The 21,369-nt window shown below is 45.5% G+C and overlaps 1 protein-coding gene across 2 annotated transcripts in view; it reads right to left on the bottom strand.

Moving 5' to 3' along the window:
• Positions 1 to 278: 278 nt before the first annotated feature.
• ankrd11 (ankyrin repeat domain 11) overlaps positions 279 to 21,369 on the bottom strand; it is an 83,225-nt gene continuing 62,134 nt past the window's right edge. Inside the window, exons 4-14 of one of the 2 annotated variants that reach the window (XM_040165774.2) lie at positions 20,748 to 20,880; positions 14,975 to 15,148; positions 13,731 to 13,931; positions 13,481 to 13,623; positions 13,188 to 13,335; positions 8,615 to 13,055; positions 5,763 to 8,502; positions 5,442 to 5,540; positions 4,972 to 5,115; positions 4,761 to 4,853; positions 279 to 4,653 (exon numbers count right to left, since the gene is read on the bottom strand). In XM_040165774.2, the coding sequence (XP_040021708.2) occupies positions 4,468 to 4,653; positions 4,761 to 4,853; positions 4,972 to 5,115; positions 5,442 to 5,540; positions 5,763 to 8,502; positions 8,615 to 13,055; positions 13,188 to 13,335; positions 13,481 to 13,623; positions 13,731 to 13,931; positions 14,975 to 15,148; positions 20,748 to 20,880 (8,502 nt within the window). In that variant the 3' untranslated portion in view covers positions 279 to 4,467. The remainder of the gene's footprint in view (positions 4,654 to 4,760; positions 4,854 to 4,971; positions 5,116 to 5,441; positions 5,541 to 5,762; positions 8,503 to 8,614; positions 13,056 to 13,187; positions 13,336 to 13,480; positions 13,624 to 13,730; positions 13,932 to 14,974; positions 15,149 to 20,747; positions 20,881 to 21,369) is intronic. The other variant, XM_040165783.2, reaches the window with a different exon arrangement.

Below are 21,369 nucleotides of genomic sequence, written 5' to 3'. Positions count from 1 at the left end.
GTTTCAAACATTCAGATTGTGAAACACGGAGGACAAGATGACGTGCTGCGGCCATGAATGGAAACCACCAGAATCTGCTTATTATATTGAGGTATATGTTATTTTTCTATTTGTATTGTATATATTTCAAAAGGTATTTTCAGATGAAGCCAGATTTTTTTTTTGTCAGTGAATGTATTTTGGCTAAAGAGACTTTATGACGTAGTTGCATGAAATGCAGCGTTTATGTCATGGCACACACACCATCAGCACCAAATCAATGACCAGAGGACAGCTGGTAATATTTCAAAGTTTTATTAACGAACATAATCTCTGAGGAACAACAGCAGTTCTCGCGCTCTCTGTACATGCAACTGTAGAAAATAACAATTTAGAATTTTTACTTTTCCGTTTTAGTCTTTTTTTTTCCGCCATCCATCCTCATTTTCGGTTTCTCATGTATTTTATTTTTTTTATGTCTTTTTTTTCTCTTTATTTTTTTTGCAGGAAATCAACAACAGCTAGAGGTGAAAGTACTGGATTTCTGTTACAGCACTGACAATAGCATCAACAACCCCCCCTCAAATACCCCCCTCTTAGCTGCTCCAACAATATGTACACAAGTAAACTACATTGTACAAATAAAAAATGTTACATTGTTACATCATAATCACCTGCAGCAAGCGCACGCAGCTCGTTGCCGTTAGAACCCCACATTCTACGCAATTCTTCAGACTAGTACAAAGAGGAGGGTGCAAAACGTCCTGGGAGATTTTATTTACAGAGCTATGTACAGTATGTCTCTTTCACGCATTACAGGGAGGAAAATTTACACAGCGGAGACCAACTTCAACTCTAAACATACCACAGGTGTCAGAAAAAACAAAACAAAAAGTAATAAATAGGTTGTTTCTCACCATTTAAAGAGTAGTTCTCCATGCTTTTTATTAGTCATTTTCCACAACGAAAGAAAGAAATAGCTACAGTCTGGGTTTTAATTAAAAAAAAAGAAAAACAAACTAGGAGAGAGAAAAAAAGGCTTGAAATCGTGATTCTATAGAATGAAAAAAACAATTATGTATAATCCAGTCCAGTAAGAAAAACAACAAACAACGAATTCAAGATAAACATTATGAGTGAATGTGAGGAGAGTAGAGGTAATATGTTGCTGACTGAGGTGGTGTCAGGCTATCGTCTGTATCACTACGGCCAAGTGCTCTACATGCTTCCCAGGAAATATTTATTTTGTGTCTGTATTTAATCTATCCAGAAATCGCTTTTTGTGAGTGGAATATTATCAGTGGAGAATCAAAGATGGGTGGATGTGAAGAGTCTAGCGCTCGGGGGGGAGAAATTGCTTGTCAGTTTTGTCAACCATCACCATTTCAAGCCTTTTGTGGTTCAAATAAAAGACTTGATTGCAGAATGAAATCACAGGCAGGGCTTAAACCGTTAAAAAAGGGTGACACGTGAAACGGAAAACACTCGATGTCTTGTAAACAATAGTGAGAGGGCGTGGTCGGCCAGGGCATAATAACGGTATACATTCTGCTCCATAAGCAACGTGATTGACATGCCACTGGTGTTTATGCTTTGTACAGGAACGAAAACCCCAAAGATAATCACAACAACGTTCAAACCTACATACGCCGAGCTAAAAAAAAAAAAAAAAAAGCATTCTGTGGACTAAAGACACCCTTAAACTTCTTTCCCTAAAAGTGTGCAGGTAACCAACAACAAACAAAAACAAAGAAGAAGAAAAGAAATGTGACAAACAAGTGTTTAAAAAACAAATTTCTGGCTATTCTTATCCAAATATGTAAGTTTATACCAACCAGGATGTGTGTATCGCTCAAAAAATACCCAGGACTATACATCTAGCCACCTTGTCTGCACAGCCTTCACAACCATTGCACTTGACTAGACACACCATACACAGCTATGCTGACTGAAAGTGTGTAAATAACAGTTTCAGATAATATTGCCATCAGGATACGGGAGCAGCTCTCACACACACAGGAAGCCTATGTGTTGGGTTGGGAAAGCTTTCCAAAGCCTAGACCCACAAAAAAAAATAGAGAATCAATACAGGTCATCACAAATCTACATTTAAAATTAGGATTATTTTTTTTTTAAATCGACCAAAAGAAATCAGATCTATTATCTTAATTTTTTTGTGTTACTCTACGTCCAACTTTTGGTTCATTTAGAATATTTAAGTTTCGCTGTCTTGCAAGGAGTAATATGATGAAGAAACCTAAAATGTAAAATCCACAACAGCACTAATCAAACCGCTTGCAAATTAGACACTGCTAAAAATTAGAAGTCCGATGTGACTGGAGCGGAAAGGTTGGACCTGTTATGATCTAATTGAGCACCAAACTGCAGCTTGTGTTGTATAAGAAACTTATAAGGGGATATTTAAAAACATTCAGGTAAAAAGTTACAGGTCCAATGCAAAGCCAATAGGAGCCGGCTTTCAGACACGCCGGTGCCATCTAGTGAGTAAAGCTGGAACTGCAATTTGAAAAGGGAAAACTGAGCTGTCTGGCAAGACGGACTACTAAAGTTATTATAAGTCAGTAAAGTCCCGTTGGTTTTGGAGACAATGTCGTTTTGTGATGATTAGAAATTATTTCAGTTCAATTTTTGTTAATGAAAAAGATGGGAAATGAATTTGAAAACATTCTACCTTAACATGGTTTTCCTCGTGAATGACATCTCTCACTTTCATCCCACCCTTTACATCTGTGTGACTGCCCAACAATGACTACTTTTTTTTTTCACTGAACAAGGCATTTTCTTGGTTCGAATTTTCTCAGATATAATTGTGTAGTAAAGCAATGAATAATAATCCTCTCTCTATTCTTTAAATAAATCCTCAACAACTATTCTGCTACATCTGAGGGACTATACGGTGGTTGGCCAGTGGTTGGCCAGTTTAAATCCAGACGTGTTCTCTGTCAGCTATTAGTGGGTCGTGGTGATCCGAGCCCGGGTGAGTTAGCGAGGCGCGGACTGAATCTAGATATGGGATCATACCACTGTGCACTGAAGTCTTTACAAATACTGACAGATTCGTGTACACATTTTGGCCCGTGGATATGAGACGGGGGGGTTGGGAGGGGGGGGGGGGGAAGTGCTGCCCAAAAGTGAACTGTACATAAAAAGATAATTTTTATTTCTTTTCTGTTTTTTTCTTTACACTTAACTGAGTGATATTACAGTACATAGGTTATTTACAACTGTGCAGTAATGTGTGGCAAAATAAATTATCTAGAAGGCAGCAAGAATACATTGGTTAACGAATATAAAAACTGTACATAATTTACGGAATACAACTTTTTTTAATTTTCTTTTTCGTTTTTTTTCCATTAAACTAATATTGGCTCTGTAGTGTTTCAAGTCACTTTCTCAGAAACAATGAAATGCCCAAGTAAAGAAATAGACAAAAACAATATTTCTCTCCTCCTGCCAAAATCAAACTTTCTCAATAGTCTTTGTATCTCGACATTCGTTGTGTTTGTTTCTTCAGGTCGTCCTGTGGTGTTTTTGCAGTCCATGGCGGTCTGATGTGTTTGTGTTTGGAGCAAGCAGGGCGGCTGAGGAACACTCCGGTCTGTCCTCAGAGAGCCGGCCGAGAGGCTGCAGGGTCAGAGTCTTCCTCTCGGACACCGGCACCTGACGTGCACACACACACACACACGCACACACATACATACACACACACACACACACGCACGCGCACACACAGACACAATTGCCAGCCCTCTTCTGTGTTCCAACCTTCTGCAGGCTCTGTTGCACCGTTGTTTAAGCTAGGCCAGTCTGCTGCAGCGAGAACGTTCTCTGGGTTCCTGGTCTTATAGCCCCAAAACCATCAGCGACCGGTTCCAGCTTCCTGGTCCGTCCATCCCGGTATATCCCGTCAACAGTGAAGATCCACATAATGCGACATCTCTCGCGTTGACTTGACACGGTCTAGTTCTCCCGGCCCACCAGGAGCCCTGGGGTCAACGAGGGAGGGTTCTCCTCAGTCCTCCCGTAGGACAGGCACCGTGCCGTTCGGAGAGCTCTACCTCCTCCCGTTGTTGGCGGTGGTTCTATTGAAGCAGGGACCAAAAAACAAATGCAGAAAATATATCTCTGTCCCCGTTTCACCGAAACGGAGGAGTTTTGTCCCGACGTCAGAGCCCCGAAGCAAAAACGGTTTCTGCTTCTCACACTCTGATCAAATGTAAGCGTAAAAACTTTTGAGGATGAAAGTGCAAGTTGTGTGTTTTCGTTTCCCCAGTAAAAACATGGTTCCCTCTTCACAGAAGGGAATCCAGAGCAAGTTTTCTATCTTTACTCTTTCTATAGAATATAATTTTTTCCTTGGTAAAGTCTTCTTTCAAACTTGCTAGCCCTTTCGTTCGGTTCAACAAAGTCTCTTTGAGAAGAAGTGATTCTGACAAAGTTTGCTCTTAATTCGTGAGCACCAAAGTGTCATGCCGGCAGCAGGACAAAGTCGTCGTTGACGTCGACCATTGGCACGTAGAAGGACGGCACTTCGTTGACACAGAGGGACTTGTGCCCCGCTGGGTCCAGCTCCTGGACCTTCAGCTGCCATTCCATCCTCTGCACGGCGTTGAGCGCTGCCGCCTCGTGCTGCTGCCGCATCAACAGACATGTCTGGAGGGGGTGAGAAGCAAAGCGTAAGTCCCCTTGGTCTGTACACAAGAGCGGTGTAAAACCTCCTTGGAATCAAAGTGGAATCAGTGCAGATGGCCGACTCTTACCTTCATACGGTCATATTTATCATCCACATCCTGGATCCAGGAAATGAACTGACGAGCGTTGAAGCGATCTCTCACAGATTTGTTCTCATCTCCCTGAGAACAAACACCAAGTTGCAATGTAGATTAAGTAATGGATTACGTAATAATGATAATATTAAAATCTATTTTTAATTAAGCTGACATTTGAGTGTACAGTGGAAATACTTCCTACCTGGCTCTCTGATGGCATATTGTACACTTCAGAGTCCAACAGCATGGTGCAGGCACTGAATGGCACAGCCTGGTTGGCTATCGTTCTGGCCGCTCTGCAGTGGACCCTTAAAACCTCCTGCTCACATGATACAATCAGCTTCTCCTGTGAACGTAAGCAGAGGAGAAAAATTAACATTCCAATTAGTGTTGGGTATTCGGCCAACCAACGGGCTGGTTAGGGAGGTTAATGGGAATGGGTCTCGGTCAGCAAGATTTCACTCGAATTGTCGTCACACAACTAGAGAGAAATGTAATTGAATTCTTTCTGCATTTCACTCCAGTAAGAGGAATTTCACATGCATCTCTGCTTTACGTTTGTAGTTAGTACAATACAAGTATGTTGCTGTATATGTATATGTACATATATATATATATTACAGAAAGGGGGCAAAAGGTGAACTGTGGATAGAGAAGGTACAGATTCCTTACCCGTTCTATGCTGTGCTGCAATCGAAGCTTCCCTCTTACTGCCTCCTGTTGTCTGAAAAGCTCCTTCAGAGGTTCTGACAGCGATGGAGGCGGGGCAATCTGATGAGCCGACACAACATACAGCATTATATACTTTCCTCATATTATATCAGACAGCATCAAAACAGGCTCAAGTTTGTTGACATTTCTGCATTCAAGCCTAGAAGAAGACGCTGTTTCCACGTATGTATTTGTGATCGCAGAATCAGACTTTGAGTCCATACCTACTCACTGCTTTGGCAGTATCGACAGGCAGAAAGCATTGAAGGCGGCATAACTCACCACAGGGATGTGGAGCTTGCTGAGAGGCTTGCCGTCCAGCAGGTACGAGCCGGTGTACGTCACATATTCAGCGTAACACTGCGGGGCCTGTGGGGTGATGAAGCAAAGGATCTTTCTCTTTTCTTCAATCTTCTTCCTGATCTGCAGGTACTCAAAGTACGGGTTGGATCGGTCACTGTGGTAGGGCTCTATGTCGTCCAGCTTGATGGCGTTGACGATTACAGCCAAAGTCTGTTGGATCATCTCCCTAGTCTGCTGCATGGCTGTGTTTACCAGCTGGACCTGGACCTGCTGCCCAGCAGAGCGTGGGAATCTCCTCTTCCGCGGGTGCTGGGTCTGAGACTCCTCCTCTTCCAGGGGGGCCGGGCGACCTTTCGTCGTCTTGCTCATAACCAGTGGGGCAGAAGTTGTCACGGAAGTAGAGACCGGCACCGCTGGGGTGAGGTTAGATGCAGCCGAGGTCACCGTAATCACAGATTCGCTCTTCGGGGCTGGGAAGGAAGCCGCCGAGGTGGGGGTCGGCGTTCTCGTGGGAATTGGGTTGAGTGTCACTGTCGGACTGGTCGTCACAGGGGTGGCAGTGGAGGAGGAGGTAATTATGCTGGAGGTAGACGGGATGGCTACCGCAGAGGGATTGTTCTTGGCGCGGTTGCGAGTGATCCGTTGAGGGATTTCTTCTACCTTCTTGGGGACGTCTACCGTGGTAGAGACAGCGGCCGGGGCTACTGGCGTTACCTTGGACGGGGTCTCCTGAGTGTCCGGTAGCTCCAGTGCGCCCGCCACTGGGAGCTGAGGAACAGGACTGCATGTGACGGACTCTGTCACGGGCTCAGACATCTCCTTTGGTTTCACCTCCGATTTGACAGCTGACTCCGTTGGTAGCGGCAAAGACTCGCCAAGGGAGTGGATCTCAATGGCATGTTGCTTACTGGGATCTGGCTTGACAGATGAAAACAATACGCTGGGTTCCAACTCATCAGGTTCCCCATAAGGTCCTTTTCTTTCCAACATGCCGCCCTGTTGTTGTATTAGAGAGCGAGAGACGTTAATTGGCTCGAGGTCCATCGCTGGCTGGAAGTTGTCCCGCGGTGACAGTACGACCAAGTCTTGTCCGGTGAGTTCACCTAAACCCTGCTGAGCAGCGGGGCTTGGCGTCTTAGCCAGGCTCGGCAGGTCCACCTCCATTATGGCCGGGTCACCTCTGTCTTTAATGCTAGGTCCAATGTGGGTGAGCACAGTCTTGATGCGTTCAACTGGTTCTGGGTCTCGAGGCTCAGCCTCCTCGGACTTGTCCGGCAGTGGCAGTTCAGGCAAAGAGAACGGCCCCAGGTCATCCAGTTCATCCGCCTCATCGGAGAATGGGTCGGCCCAGGGCACCACGGGCTCGGGGGCCACAGCTGGAGCCGTGTGGCTGTCAGTGGTAGCACCGAAGCTGTGCGTGGCCTGCCTGCTGTCTGGCTCTTCACACGTCGATTCGGAGTCCATCTGAGGACTTTCTTCTATGCTGGGCCTGTTGCAGTCGTGGAAGAATGACTCCAGTCTATTGGAGGATGATGAGGTGTGTAAAAAGTTGGGTTCCTCCTCAATTGCTGCGTCAGGCCTCTCTGGAGACGGGATGTCCGCCACCGCCTCCTTCTGTTCGTCAAAGTCGTCTGGGTCCTCTTTATGCCACCTATTCCAGGCAGCATAAGGGGCTGTGACAGAGGGGTGACCAGACAAGTGCTGCATCTCACTGTCTGAATGGTAAGGACTGGTTATTTTGGAGACTGCAGCCTCTATTTCTCCATACGTCCTGTGGGGAGATTTGAGATCCATGTCAGGGTCCCAACCTATGCTCTGATCAAAACAGTTAGCTCCCTGGTTGGGCACAGAGTGTGTTGGAGTGAGCTCTTGGATCTCTGGTTCCGGTCGATCTGGAGATTCTGCAGGCCAGCTCTTCCTTAGAGGCTCCTCAACTGGAGGGGAGAAGCAATATCGGTCCCTTGTTGGCTCCGGTTCCTCCACTGTACAGAGGTCTCCATCAGCCCTCTCATCCAGATCAACGTCATCCTCAAAGTCCTCCTCTTCTTCTTCTGCCTCTTCTTCCTCCTCCTCCTCCTCTTCCTCTTCTTCCTCCTCCTCATCTTCTTCTTCCTCCTCCTCCTCTTCTTCTTCCTCCTCCTCCTCATCTTCCTGCTCCTGTTCTTCAGTGAGAGAGGGAAGATCTGACAGGATCCGGTTAGGTTCACTGTGGTGAGGCTCGGAGATGTCATCGATGTCCAGAGGCGGCAAAGCAGCAGGAGCTGGGGTGGGTGGGGCAGCGATGTCAAAGCAAGGCTCCTGGGGGTCTGGCCTGTGAACCGGAGTAGAAGGTTTGGGCAAGAAATTGTGGTACACACTGTCAGGAAAGTGTTCATTTCCCTCAATGACAGCAAGGGTTGGTGCTGGCACATCTGGCGCAGGAAGGCCTGTCTCCCGCCGAGGGGACAGCAGCCTGAGCGGGGAGAAGTAAGATGGCAGGCACTCCAGTCCATCCACAGTGGCTAATTTGTCCTCTAACGTTTGGGAGGGTGATGACGGATCAAATTCACCAGCAGGATCACTCTGCTGTCGAAGGAACTTGTCAGCCTCGGCCTTGAACTCATCCTCTAGAGGCCTGCGGACGTCGGAAGACGCGGATCGACTGACAAGTGGCAGCTGGAGGTTCTTTGCGGGAGTGGGACATGTACCCTCCTGGAAACTCTGGGAGTTAGAGTACCTGCTGGGTGGAGAACAGAGGGACAAAACATTAGACAATATACTACGTTCAATAGAAGTCGAAAGCTAAAATGATCCAAACATGAAGCGGGCGGTATGTTTGCTGGTTTAAATACCTCTCAAAGTACGACGGCGAGCAGGCGTTCATTGACATGGTCATAGCCGACGAGTTCTGGCAGTCCAGCCCGTCCAACATGATGTCGGGGTAATCCTCTGCACTACAGGACGGGGTACGTGGAGTCTGCATCACTTCCTCAAAACTGGGGCAGGAGATGACAGATGTTGGCGTGGGGACACCGGTTGGCCTGTTCTGATCGGGCCTGGGAGAAGCAGGAAGGTTCTCCTTCATTTGATGGCTAGCCAGCCAGTCCTTTGAGTTTTGACTGTCGGCAGGCTGGAACTTCCTGCTTGGCGACATCATCTGGGCTGGGAGACCCACATCCTTCAGCTTCTTCTCTTTAAGACCCGACTCCAGACTATTGGACTTCTTTGACGATAGCTCACTGCGGCTTTTCCGTACTTCCTCCGTGGACTTGGTCTTGAGTTTAGGGTCCCCTGACTTGGGCCTCAGCTTCTCCATTTGCTTCATCCTCTCTTTATGTTTCTTGTGGCGCTCTTCAATCTCCTGGTCTTTTAGACTCAGCATCTGACCAAAGCTGGTCATCTGATAGTCACCGTCCACCAGCAGCTTTTCACGTGGACGATTATCCTTCCTCACGGAGTCCTTGGACTGAGGGAGCTTTTCATTGTCCTCCTTGGCTTTAGATTTACTGTGGTCCACTCTGTTGTCTTTGTCCAACGTATCCCGACTTTTGTCCTTTTTCACATCAAATTTAGGACTGTCTTCTTTTGACCGTTCTTTCAGAACCGTGACCTGTGGGCTGTCTTTCAAGCCGGACTTCACATCCTCTTTGGAGTGTTTAAATGATGCAAAGCCATCTATGTACTTGTTCTTGTCCTCCTTTATTTTTTCCTTATGCTTTTCCTTTTTCTTTTTGTCCTTCGTCCGGTCACTGATGACTACAGCTGCTTTGTCTTTGTCCTTTTTGGACATTTCTTTTTCAAACTCCAATGTTTTATCAAAGTCGTCTTCGCCGTCCCCCTTACTTCCGTACGGGAACGTGTAAGGGTCCGCCTCAAGAGGCATGGCCTCCTTCTCAAAGGGCAGACTCTCTCTGCGGCTGTAGGACTCTCTGATCTCCTCCGTCTTGTCCCGCTTGTCTCCTTTGTCCTTCTTGACCTTTTCTTTCTCCTTGTCGTGGCTTTTCTTGGACGAGGACGAAGAGGAATGCCGGTGCCTCTCTTTCTCTCTGAACTTGTCTTGGGGCGTGGATATGGACAGGGAGTCTCTCCTGTCCTCGCTCACATCAGTCAGGTTGAGGGAGTCGTAGTAAGTAGTCAGGACCGGCTCGTGACCTCGGTCGGTGAAACTATCGGAGGAGATTTCGCTGTTCTTGTCGTTGGAGTCATCCTTGTAGTCATTCATGGCTTCTTCCTCCAATTTCTCTAAGAGGGACTTTTCATTCTCACCACTGCCTTTCGAGGGTTTCCTCTCCTTAGAATGCTCGAGCTTGTCTTTATATTTGCTCTTGGTCTTTTCCTCACTGGTGTCCCTTTTGTCCAACAGCTTCTGCTTATTCTTCTTCTCCTGGTTTGATTCCACTGATGTTCTGTCTTTTCTTTCCTTGTGTTTTGCATCCACAGAATCTTTCTTGTCTTTGTTGTGTTTCTCCAGAGAGCCCTTTCTCTCTTTGCCCGTGTCAAATGTGGCCTTTTCTTTCTTCTTTTCTTTGTGTTCTTTGTCCTTTACCTTTTCTGTGTTGTATTTGGCCTCTGCAGAAGATTTCCTTATTTTTTCTGACGGGAAATGATCCGGCTCATCGTGATCAGGTGATACGTCTTTTCTGATGGTCTCGGGCACGAGTGCAACGTTGCCGTTGTAGCTGTCCTCGTCGTCATCACTTTCATCAGTAAAGATGTCTGCGATCTTGTACCACGTTTTCTCACGGATTTTCTCAGGTTTTCTTTCCTCCTTCTTTACCTCCAGGAAATCCTTCTCCCTCTCAGCATGTTTGTCTTGAGAGGCCTTTTCTTTTTTTTCCTTGGTCTGCTCTGAAGACATCTTTCGATCTTTGTCTTTGCCATGACACTCTTTGTGTTTGTCTTTGACTCCCTCCTTCTTGTCTTTGGTGGCCCTGTCCGCGTCCTTTTCCTTGACAGTCTTCTCTGCGGAGCTTTTCTCGCTCTTATCCTTCTCCTGATCAGCTCCTCTGTCTTTTGTTTTCTCTTTGTGTTTGTCACCTTTGATCTTTTCTCGCTTTTCAATTCCCTCGCCCTTCTTTTCCTTCTCCTTTCCAGAGTGATTTCTTTCTCTGATATCACACGATTTAGCAACAGCATCAATGTCTTTGAAGAAGGTATCATTGCCATATTCGTCTCTTAAAGTTTCCTGCTTGATTTTTACGTCTTTTCTTTCCTTGATGAAGTCGTACGAGTCCTTGCGGTCTCGACTGTTCTCTAAAGAGTCCTTGTCTTTTTTGTCTTTGACTGTGTCCATGGACTCCTTCCTTTTCTTCTCTTTTTCAACTGAGTGGCTGGAGTTTAATTTCTGCTTTTCTGACCAGTCCTTTTTCTTATCATTTGTCTTTTCAGTGGAGTCTTTTTCCTTTTTCTTTGAAGGGGCTTCTTTCTCCGATCTTTTCTCGATGTGATCTGATTTCTTGTCCTTGACTTTGTTTTCTTTCCTCCGGGTCTCTTCCTTAACGGTCTCCACAATCAGTTTAACGGCGTTGTTGGCTTTGTATTCCTTGTACTCCTTGACAGGAGCGTCCCAGCTGTCGTCATAAAGGGAGGAGTCAGAGGACATCTCCGAGCCCCATCGGTCATGGTGGTCATCTGAGGCACTGAGCTTTGTGTCGTCCAAGTTGAGGAAGCGGTTATTGACGTCGAAGCCTTCGTACTCGGCCTCTTCCTTCGGTGCTTTGTCTTTTTTACATTTGTCCTTCTCTTCCTTGGTGTTTTTCTCCTTGTCCACCTTCAGATGTTTCTCCTCCTTCTGCTCACTTTTCCGGTCTGCCTTGGAGGAGGACTTGTCCTTGGACTTTTTCTTTTTCTCCTCTTTGTGAGCCCTTTGTTTATCCTCCTTGGGCTTCTCCTTGACGTTTCTCTCCTTGTCAGATTTTAAAGGCTTCTCCCTCTCCTCCTTGGTCGTCTTGTCCTTGGTGGAGTCCTTTGTCTTCTTATTTTTCTCCTCTTTTGCTGTTCTGTGCGGGTCTTTTCCAGATGACCAATCCTTATCCTCTGACTTGCTTTTCGAAAGCCTATCCTCTTTTTTTGAATGGTCTTTTTCGTGTTTGGATAACTTGACCTTGCTCTCAGCCGGCGATTCTCCCTCGACGATTAGGGACTTCTGTCTTGAATCATCAAAATCAAAAGAGTAGCTCTTGACAAATTTCTCATTCATGTCTTGATTGAGAACAAGACTAGGAGCCTTGTCCTTTTCTTTATTTTTGTGCTTATGCTTGACTTTGTGCTTTTTCAGCACTTTGCCATCCACGTCGGTCTTGGAGATCGCACTATCTGCATTGGAGTTTTTGTGGAGGTCGGAATTCTTCTTCTCTACTGTGCCACTGTGCACGTTGTTGTTCTTCTTTTTGTTCTCCTGTGCTTTCCTCTTCACTTGTTTTACTGACTCCACGCTGGAATTGGCCGAGGAGTAGTCGGACTCACTGGACAGTCGCGTCCGGACTGAATCGGAGAGGGAACTGACGTCTGACCACGTCGGAGACGACACGGTCTTCCAGCCATCTGTCCGCCACTGCTTTGGATGCTGTTCTGCTAACGATGGTACTTGTTTCTGAGAGTTGGAGTTTCCATGGGAGGATGAGGAGGATGCGTTAAAGCCGGGGGAGTCTTTTAGACTGGTGGCCGATGAGTCCTTTATACTGTTTGAGCCCTTGTCATCCTCGCTCTCCAAATCGCCACAGTCAGAGTCCGATGTACAGAACTTGTCATTGACTTTTCCGAACCTCACTTCTTTACTAACGTTGTTTTTACTCTCCTTCTTCCGTTTCTTTTTGACTTTATTCTTGTCTTTCTGTTGTTTAGAGCTCATGCTGCCAGAGTCTCTAGTCTTAGTATTTGTTTGCTGGGCTTGTTGCCTTGGCGTAGGCACCGGCGTGAAACACGTCCTGTCGTCCTCGTCTGAACTGTTGCTGTCCGAGATGATCCGCCTGACAGTTTTCTTTGGTGTGAGCGAGTTGCTTTTGGAATAGGTTTTGACCTCCATCTTGGGTATTGCGACGAGGCTGTTGGTCTTGGGGACCGGTTCCTTACGGAAGTCTTTTTTCAAGAGGTGTTTATCGTCCACAGGAGGAACACGTTCCTCCTCATCGTCCTCATCGAATTCATATTCGTCTTTTACAGGCGTGACAGCAGATTTAGGAGGGTCCATGGTTTTCCCTTTCAACTTCAACTTCTCAAACTCAGAGTCTGTGTTATTGCCATCGACAGAACTGGAAGGGGCAAATGAGGGGGCATCTTCTTCCTCTGAAGATTCTGTGGGTGGGAAAAAAAGGGCCGGATTAAGGCACAGTTTCATTCAACGATATCAGCACACGAAACTTTCTAAGAATTCACACAACGTATAAAAGTAATATTATTAGGTAACTAAGATCTCATCATAAATACCTGATGAACTTTCTTCACTTGAGGTGTAAGTGCCTTTGCCCAGCAAAAGATTCAGCATAGTTGGAGAGTTGGCAACCTTCAATGCAGTCTCACCTCTCCTGTTGCTTTGACGTGGGTCTCCTCCATACCGTAAAAGTAGCTTAACCACCTGAAACCAATAATATAATGTGGTTCAGACTTTAAAGAGGTCAGAGATTACAAAAAGAATGTACCATCAGGGTAATAATCCCTTAGGAAGGCTCATAATCACAGGATCCATTGTTATGCATTCAGAATTCTTCTTTTGTTCTTACCTTGAAATGTCCATTGTTGGATGCATCGTGTAGCGGGGTATCATCATCCAGACCCTTGGTGTTGACCTCGGCTCCGGCTGCCAGCAGCTGCTTGGCCACGTCATAATAGCCCCTGTTGCACGCCTCATGCAATGCAGTCCAGCCTAAACAGGGGGGGAAACTACTGCGTGAGAGGTGTGTTGAACATACCAATGAATGTACATTGCTACAGGCACACGGCACCGGGCGGTCCAAACAAAAAGCCTCTCACCTGCAAAGTCTTTTACATTCACATCAGCTCCCTCGCTGATGAGCTCCTTGATGCGGCGTACCTCTCCACGGATTGCTGCTCTGTGCAGCCGAGTCTCTCCTCTCTCATTCCGTTTATTCACTTTGTCTTTGGTTTTAGATGCAGAGTTTGGCGTTCCCTTCTGACCCATACTGGACTGTGACTGATGCTTTGGTGTTGTGTCTGTAAGTAGGAGAAGGACACACGTTTCAGCACTCGAAAGGTGACTGGTGCACATGTTTTAAGTAATCACCATTGTTTTTATTTTGTCTACCCTTACTACCACTAATGTGTTAATGTTATGATTACCAGTGTATCTGGAGTGCTTACGGCCAGAAGGGGGCAATCTTACACTGGCAATTGGCAGCAGATTACTTGGACTACTTCACTTGAACTCATTTAATCACATCTACAAGATTAAATCCAAGGTGTAATCACATTTGCATTATTGAGTTTGCCCAGCTTCTCCCAAATTATATTTAAGACGCACTTACTTAATCTATGCCCTTGCCTTCAGGCATGCAATAAAGAAATACACAGATGAAAGGGTCCTAGCAATGGTCCTCACCAATCACAATTGTGTTTTATAAATCTCAATGGTAAAGAACATCTCCAGACTGCTTGCAGGACTTCTTCATTTGGAAGTCTTATGTTTTGGCTCAGATGCGGAGATTTTGCAATTAGTTCCAGATTACTGCAATACCAACACGAGAGTTGGTTTCACTTCCTCGACAGCCCTATGCTGTATTTCTACAACTAATTACACTACTGTAGATGAACAAATATGTGACTCCCTCAAAAGCAGGACAACCACTTTCTGACTGACACGGCGCTGTTATGATAAATAGCGAGGATTCGCTTGTAAGACTAGAATCAAATGAAGCACCCGGTCCTTTTCAGGGGCAGAGCACAGCCGAGCTGTGGCAACAAAACCGCAGGCAGCGTGCTCAGCGTCCCAAAATAATAAACAGCAACAAACCATCCATCACCCAACTCAGCCGCCCTCTTTAAACACACACACACACACACACACACACACACACACACACACACACACACACACACACACACACACACACACACACACACACACACACACACACACACACACACACACACACACACACACACACACACACACACACACGCGCGCACTGTCTCCGATCCCGCTTTTCTTGTCTGCCGGGCCGTCCACAGAAGACGTGGCCTCCATGATAAGCACGCACCTGGACTGTTGACGGACTCCTCAGCTGTCATTTGCATGAGCAAGGCCACCTGCTGCCGCTCAGAGAGGGGGTAACCGGCCCGGATTCCTGGCATCCCCATTCCAAACGGCAAACCCGCCTTCCGGGTGTTGGTGGGCTCCTTTTTGATGCGCTTCCGCTCTGGACCTGGTTTCTCTGTGACAACAGTGAGAGGAGAGAAGCAACGTTAATTCCATCGGGCGACGCACATGTCTGGAGTGTCTGTCCCAGAGACCCGTCTGAGATCCAAAGGGGAAGGAGCATTTTGCAGTTAAGACCCTGCGGCTCTGGAACAATCTGCCTGAGGAAATCAGTGGAGTCAGTGATCTCCTTTAAGTCCTTTCTTAAAACATACTTTCATTACAGAGGCTTTTCTTATTTTACCTGTTATAATCCTTTACGGATTAAAGCTTTAAAGCACACACACAAACAAATAAAATTGAACCTGCTGAAAGGTGAGTGCTTTTGTTGTTACGCCAGTAAAGGATAATCAGTATTTTTGATCTCTTAATATGACTGCTAAATAGAACGCCACATCATGACACGGTTTCCCCAAAAGATAATACAATTACGTGGTTTATTTCTTCAATTTGTCACGTATACCAAGTCCGTCATCTACATCTAGCATTCTTTCACTTTCACTATGAAGGTTTCAAAATCACACTGAACAAATGACAATGATAGGACACACTGCCAAAACGTCTGGTTGTTTCCATGTTCAAAAACACCGCTGTAAAAAAATAAAAAAGCACAAATACATGTACATGTGTATTTATAGCCTGGCATGCGAGACGTTTAGCGGTCGCGGGGTCCGACTTATGTGTCGTTACCCAGCTGCTCCTGAGGAAGGGAGGGGCCAACAAGCTGTGTGTTTATGTCTGTGTCTCACAGCCAATCAGTCCAAATCCAGAAGGGAGGAAAGAGGGCGGGACTTGGCAGACTTGTGGTTATTACGAAATAGTTGGTTTACATTTCAATTGAATGTGGCCTTGCCAAGGTCACCACATGCCTGCGTGCCTGCTTGGCTTACTGGAGATACTGTGCCACTGGACAAAAGCAGCTGCTCCACAGAGACACACCCAGCAATTATTTTCAGTGGCAACATCCCATCTGATGACCCTTAGCGAGGGTAAAGCTACACATGACCGTAACGCTTCAGCACTGGAGAGGGACAACTCCCAGAGCCACAACACGCAAACTAACAATAATGGCTCGGGCCCAAAAAGAGAAGCAGGAACGGCGAACGGCAAATGTACAGAGACACCCGTGGATTTGTGGACGTGTCAGAGTTCGATTCCTTTGGGGCCTTTCAAGCTCAAGGACCGGCTGCACTTCTCCAGGCCACAAACACACAAGTAAACAGGGCAAGAAGGAGCCATGGCAGCTGACACTTCCGATGGTTAAAAGCTTTCCAGGAAAATATATTTTATTTTCCGTTCACGAGTATGGAGCTGAGGAACTTTCACTAACATCTGTGACTACTTACAGCTAATGTGCCCCCCCCCCCTCTTTGATACGCTCTCACGTTTTCAATGCATTTGCCATTAAGACACATTCCTTCAGCTAGAACTTTAACAGCTGCGACCACAGAAGCCGCCCAAACATGTTTTTTTTTCGAGCAACGGAACAGAGAAAGTGCTCGGCCAGCGTTTCCAGGCTGTGTTTATAAGGTTGGGAACCCGGAAGGCAGTCATTACCCCGATGCACACATGTAAGAGGACTGCGAAACAAACTACACCAGAGTCAGCGCATCACCGGCCTGATCGTCTCTGACACGGAGCACTTGGAGCAGGCGTAATCAACGTTTCAAGTTCACATCTTGTAATCCACACCAGCCAGGTTCAAAATGACCAGCAGCAAATGTTGAGAAATGCCTGCACAAATGTGCGTGCTCGCAACTGCTGTGGAAAATGGGTCACACATACCACCATTTGCTCCACGTTTACAAAAGCCAAATTATTTGGCTTTCATATGGTTTGTGTTGAGTTTATCGTGCTGACAATTTAAGGATAGATGCAAAAAATGGGAAAAAAAAAAAAAAAGTTAATCAAACGCAACTGTGTCAAACTGCAGTTGTGTTTATGATAAAGCGATTCAAAAATACCCGTCCCATGAGAATTACTGTCTTACACAACTGAATTAACAGTTACACAACACACTGCGCCTGCTCCCACAGTGTGTATTTCCGTTGGATGTCTATTTAGGGAACAATGCCGCAGCTTTTCTGTGTACTCATAACTTGATAACAATCTGCTTTACAGTGAAACCGTGCGGCTTGAAACTTGACTGACAAGATGATAAAGAAAAAGAGGTTGGCCTGGTAGGTAGGCCTCGCCGCCCCATGAATAGACGGCCCACCTGAGCCAGGGGGAGGAGCTCGCTTCAGACACAACTGCCTCTAAATATGGCAGGACAGACAGACAATGCCCCCATGTCAGCCAAGCGCCCCGAACAAAGAGATAGTAACAAAGAGATAGTAACGTAACATAATAACAACGCCACGACCAGAGGAACCACTCTAACCAGCCAGACCAGGTATGTTTGACCGTGGCGCGTCAGAGTCAAACCATTTTCTGTCTTGGGACTAGCAAAAACGGCATGAACAGGAAGTGGAGGGAGAAGAGGTAGGAAGTGGTAGGAACAGGATGTTTGTCAATGCTTTGCATTGAGCATGAAGACGGGCTGATGCTCTGGTGCAGGCATGAAATAACTAACTAAAGTCATTAGCCACAATTACTGTGTGTCCCAGAAACACAAAAATATTAGCGCTGCATCAACTCTTGATTATTGATTAGTTGTGTGAAACCTCATCAAATTCCTTGTCCAGTTCAATAATTTGGTGTCAACTGGCCAATAGATTCATCTCCTCATTTCAGATACGAAGATTTGTCAAAAACCGACCTGAAAGCTGAGCGCATGAAGGGAAGGAACGAAATGGCAGTGTTTGTCTCACTCCTTTTAACATGATAGCTGGCCATTATTTCATTATTTTCCCACTAAATCGGACATACAGAACAGGAAGAAAATATCTGGTTGTTTGTGCTACTTCAGTGAGCCTTTTTTTTTTACAAAGCAAAACTAAAAACACTAGTTACTTTCAGAAGTGACGCACCTCTTGAGCCTTGAGACCTCTCAGCGCCAGTACAGTCTTAATCTAACAGGACTACTATTTTGGTTGAGGGGAGGAGGAAGAGCACAAGGAGGATGACCTCGAGAAAGAGGAATGCTAATGTCTAGCCTTCTCATGAGGAGGGCGTGAGAGGCTTGGCAATTCTGTGACAGAGCATTCAAGTTTTAAGAACCGTGGTCAACATCAACTCAAAGGATGTGCGTTGTGCTGCGCACAGACAAACAGAACATATTCCTGTCCTTCCTCTAACTCCCTTCATTAATGCGATGTAGCATGGACCTGGATTCATAGACAACCCCTCTGCAGCATTATGTTTGTATGAGAAATCCTGTGTAGCTAACATCAGTGCATCAGCAACCTTAGTCTATGAAAATGTGTCACTTTAGACTTCAGCTTCTATCTTTGTTGCTGCTGAATCATGATCGATACATCCTTCAAATGCATATCAAAGAGGCTTCTGTCTGCGTCTCTGAAAGAACTTTGGATTTTCCAAAAGTATAGTTGGTGACTCCATGGTAGTCCAGAGTAACGGAAAGGGGCGGAGCTTAGCGAGGGGTCAAACGGAGGCGGAGTTGATAGCAATGCATTACTGTAAAGGCCTTATCCGCCATTATAGCCGAAGATGATCGCTCAGATCTATTTGCTATGCCTCTGAAGAAGCTGCCTAGCGCTACGTCTTAACACGCCTTCAAACAGCCACGACACGTTTCATAAGGAAACCCAAATATGCAGGAAATTGATTGGACAGAATGCATGTCAGCTTTCCAACTGAAACTATCACTTGAGTACGTATAAGCTTTTTATTATTTTTATGAGCAGTCCGCGGTGGAATATATTAGCATGTAAAAGACAATACCAGCACACTTCATAAACATCCCGTGGTCTAAATTGACATGCACTTTTTAGCAAACTTAAGCATTTTACAAAGGCACTTTCATAGTACCGCCTTTGGTTGCAATACTTTGGTAATGTTTATGTCTTGTGCCCACGCAATCATTTCTGAAACGCTTGACTAGATAAACATTGTTCTGTATTTCAAATGCTTCTTCTAAAGAAAACTTGTGGTTGAAGCCTTATTTTTAGCCAACAACAGAGCTGCAGACTATTTGGGTATTTGAGGCTATTTCAAAAGGTATTTTAAGGTCCATCAGCTCAAGCCACAGAGGAATGGGGATCGGATGATGGGGTGTGGTTGAATGCAGGTGAAGAGCCGTTAAGTGTTAAAGGTGTTATATTTCTAGGTCTAGGTCTGAGGTCTAGACACTGACCCAGCAGGGTGAAAGCTTAAATGCCTGTAGACGGTAAAACATGCAGAGACGATGTATAGAGGAGAAAAGGAAGCAGACACACAGGTCCGGACACATTACTACCCAAACAGTAGAAAGAGAATAGTACTATTCTCAAAACCCTGAATTATTAGCTTAGCCACCACTAAGACAAAACAATATTACCGATGTGATGAAATACATCATTGAAGCAAGAAGATAAAAGACAGATGCTATCAACTTCAATAAGTAAACTGGGAGAGTTTTGTTGCAGCCTGAGCCCTGGGAAATTCATGGCTTCTACATCTTGTAAACATAAAAACTAGACAGTTTTATTTATAATATGAGGTTAAGTTGAGTCAAGGGCTGGACGAGCAATTTGCCCAACCCAGTTACCTCTCAGGCTATCAACATACCAATAGACAGTCCACCTTTTGTTCCTCAGGCGAGAGTTCACACATCCCCTTAAAAGGGGTGGGGGGGGGGGTAAAAACTGTTTCTTCGAGAAGAAGTATACAGGCTAAAACAGCAAAAGTACAAATCCAGCAAGTGAATAGTAACATAACTCACAACAGAAGAAGAACACACAAGTTACAGTACACTAAATGATCTTGCAACGTTTGAGTAATCCAACTAGTAATTACATTACATGTCATTTAGCTGACGCTTTTATCCAAGTAATCTAGTGTAGCAATGACAAAAACAAAAGGGTCGTGCTTCTCAATCAAACATTCTGCTTATTCATAGTTCCCTTTAGCTACACGGCAATTACAAACAATCCCATGTGTCTTACATGGTCCAATCTTACTAAAACCCGAAGCACAATAGTCATCTGTTGCAACAGGCATGCTTTTAGCCCTCCACTCCTTTTTCAAGAATAATGAAAGAACATAAACCCATACTGCAACTCAGCCCTTGGGATGATGAAGGCGGTTTCCAAATCCTCTGTGATGGACCACTATCAACAAACTAAATCCTAAACCCATAAAGCCCCAAAGCAAACAAGCATGAGCAGTAGTCTTCCTCTCCCTAATTAAAGAAAACACAAAGCCGGAGCCTTACCAGAAGCCAGACCTGGTCAGTCCACTGCGTTAAACAAATTGCCACTTAATTGGATCATGATTTTGTGTGGTCTTCCCTTCCTTCCAGAATGCAACTGTATGAACAATGTCCTCCTTTTCTTGCACAGACTCACAGCTGACTAGAAGCCCCACTCACCTGACAAAGCTCAGCCCCTCTTTTCCCAGAGCACGCCCAACTACTTCCTGCAAGCTTGAGTGGAAGTGATGTGACAACTCACATTTGATTATCACTTCAAAGTACGTGTGGCAGAAGCAAACACATCCCAACTTGCTCTTACCTGAGTCGGAATATTTCTGGTCCCCATTAGCTCCAGCAGTAAATGGCAGCTTCCTTTTAGGGGCCTTTTCTTTCATCTCTTTGACCCCATCACTGCGATCCAATTTGGGAGTCTTATTTGACAACACTTTATCCTGTGAAAGAGACAAACCAGAACAAAAAGGGAAAGTTAGGTGACATTGTTCGGACTTGACAGAGCTTTCATCGGAATGAAGAAAAAGGAATAAACGTCTACATTTTTCATGGACACACTGAGGGGTTGAAAGGAGACGTAGGCCGATACTCAGTCCTATATGAGCTACCTGTGGATCCTGCAGTCTTTTAGCCATTATGGGCTTCACAAAGCAAAACTCTTACATTTAGACTCCTCCTAGATTCCAGAGAGTGAGGTCGAGCTGCCGTCTCATTGGCCTTTCAGCGGCCCGAAACAATCAGAAACGTGTATCTGCCATCAAGAGGCGTGAATACCAGTGTGGTTGTTTCACGGCTTTCTTTGTTGTATTGGGATCTTATACTGATAGCGACTACCTTACCCTGACTAGGGAAGTTGGAGCCGTTAATAGCTGAAAAGATGAGGCAAACATTCTAGACATATCATTACGCACTTTGTTTTTGCTTCAAAT

The sequence above is a fragment of the Gasterosteus aculeatus genome, chromosome 12 (genome assembly GCF_964276395.1).
Source record: "Gasterosteus aculeatus chromosome 12, fGasAcu3.hap1.1, whole genome shotgun sequence".
Taxonomy (NCBI): Eukaryota; Metazoa; Chordata; class Actinopteri; order Perciformes; family Gasterosteidae; genus Gasterosteus; species Gasterosteus aculeatus.
Note: the sequence above shows the minus strand (reverse complement) of the source record. Positions and strands in the feature narration are given on the sequence as shown.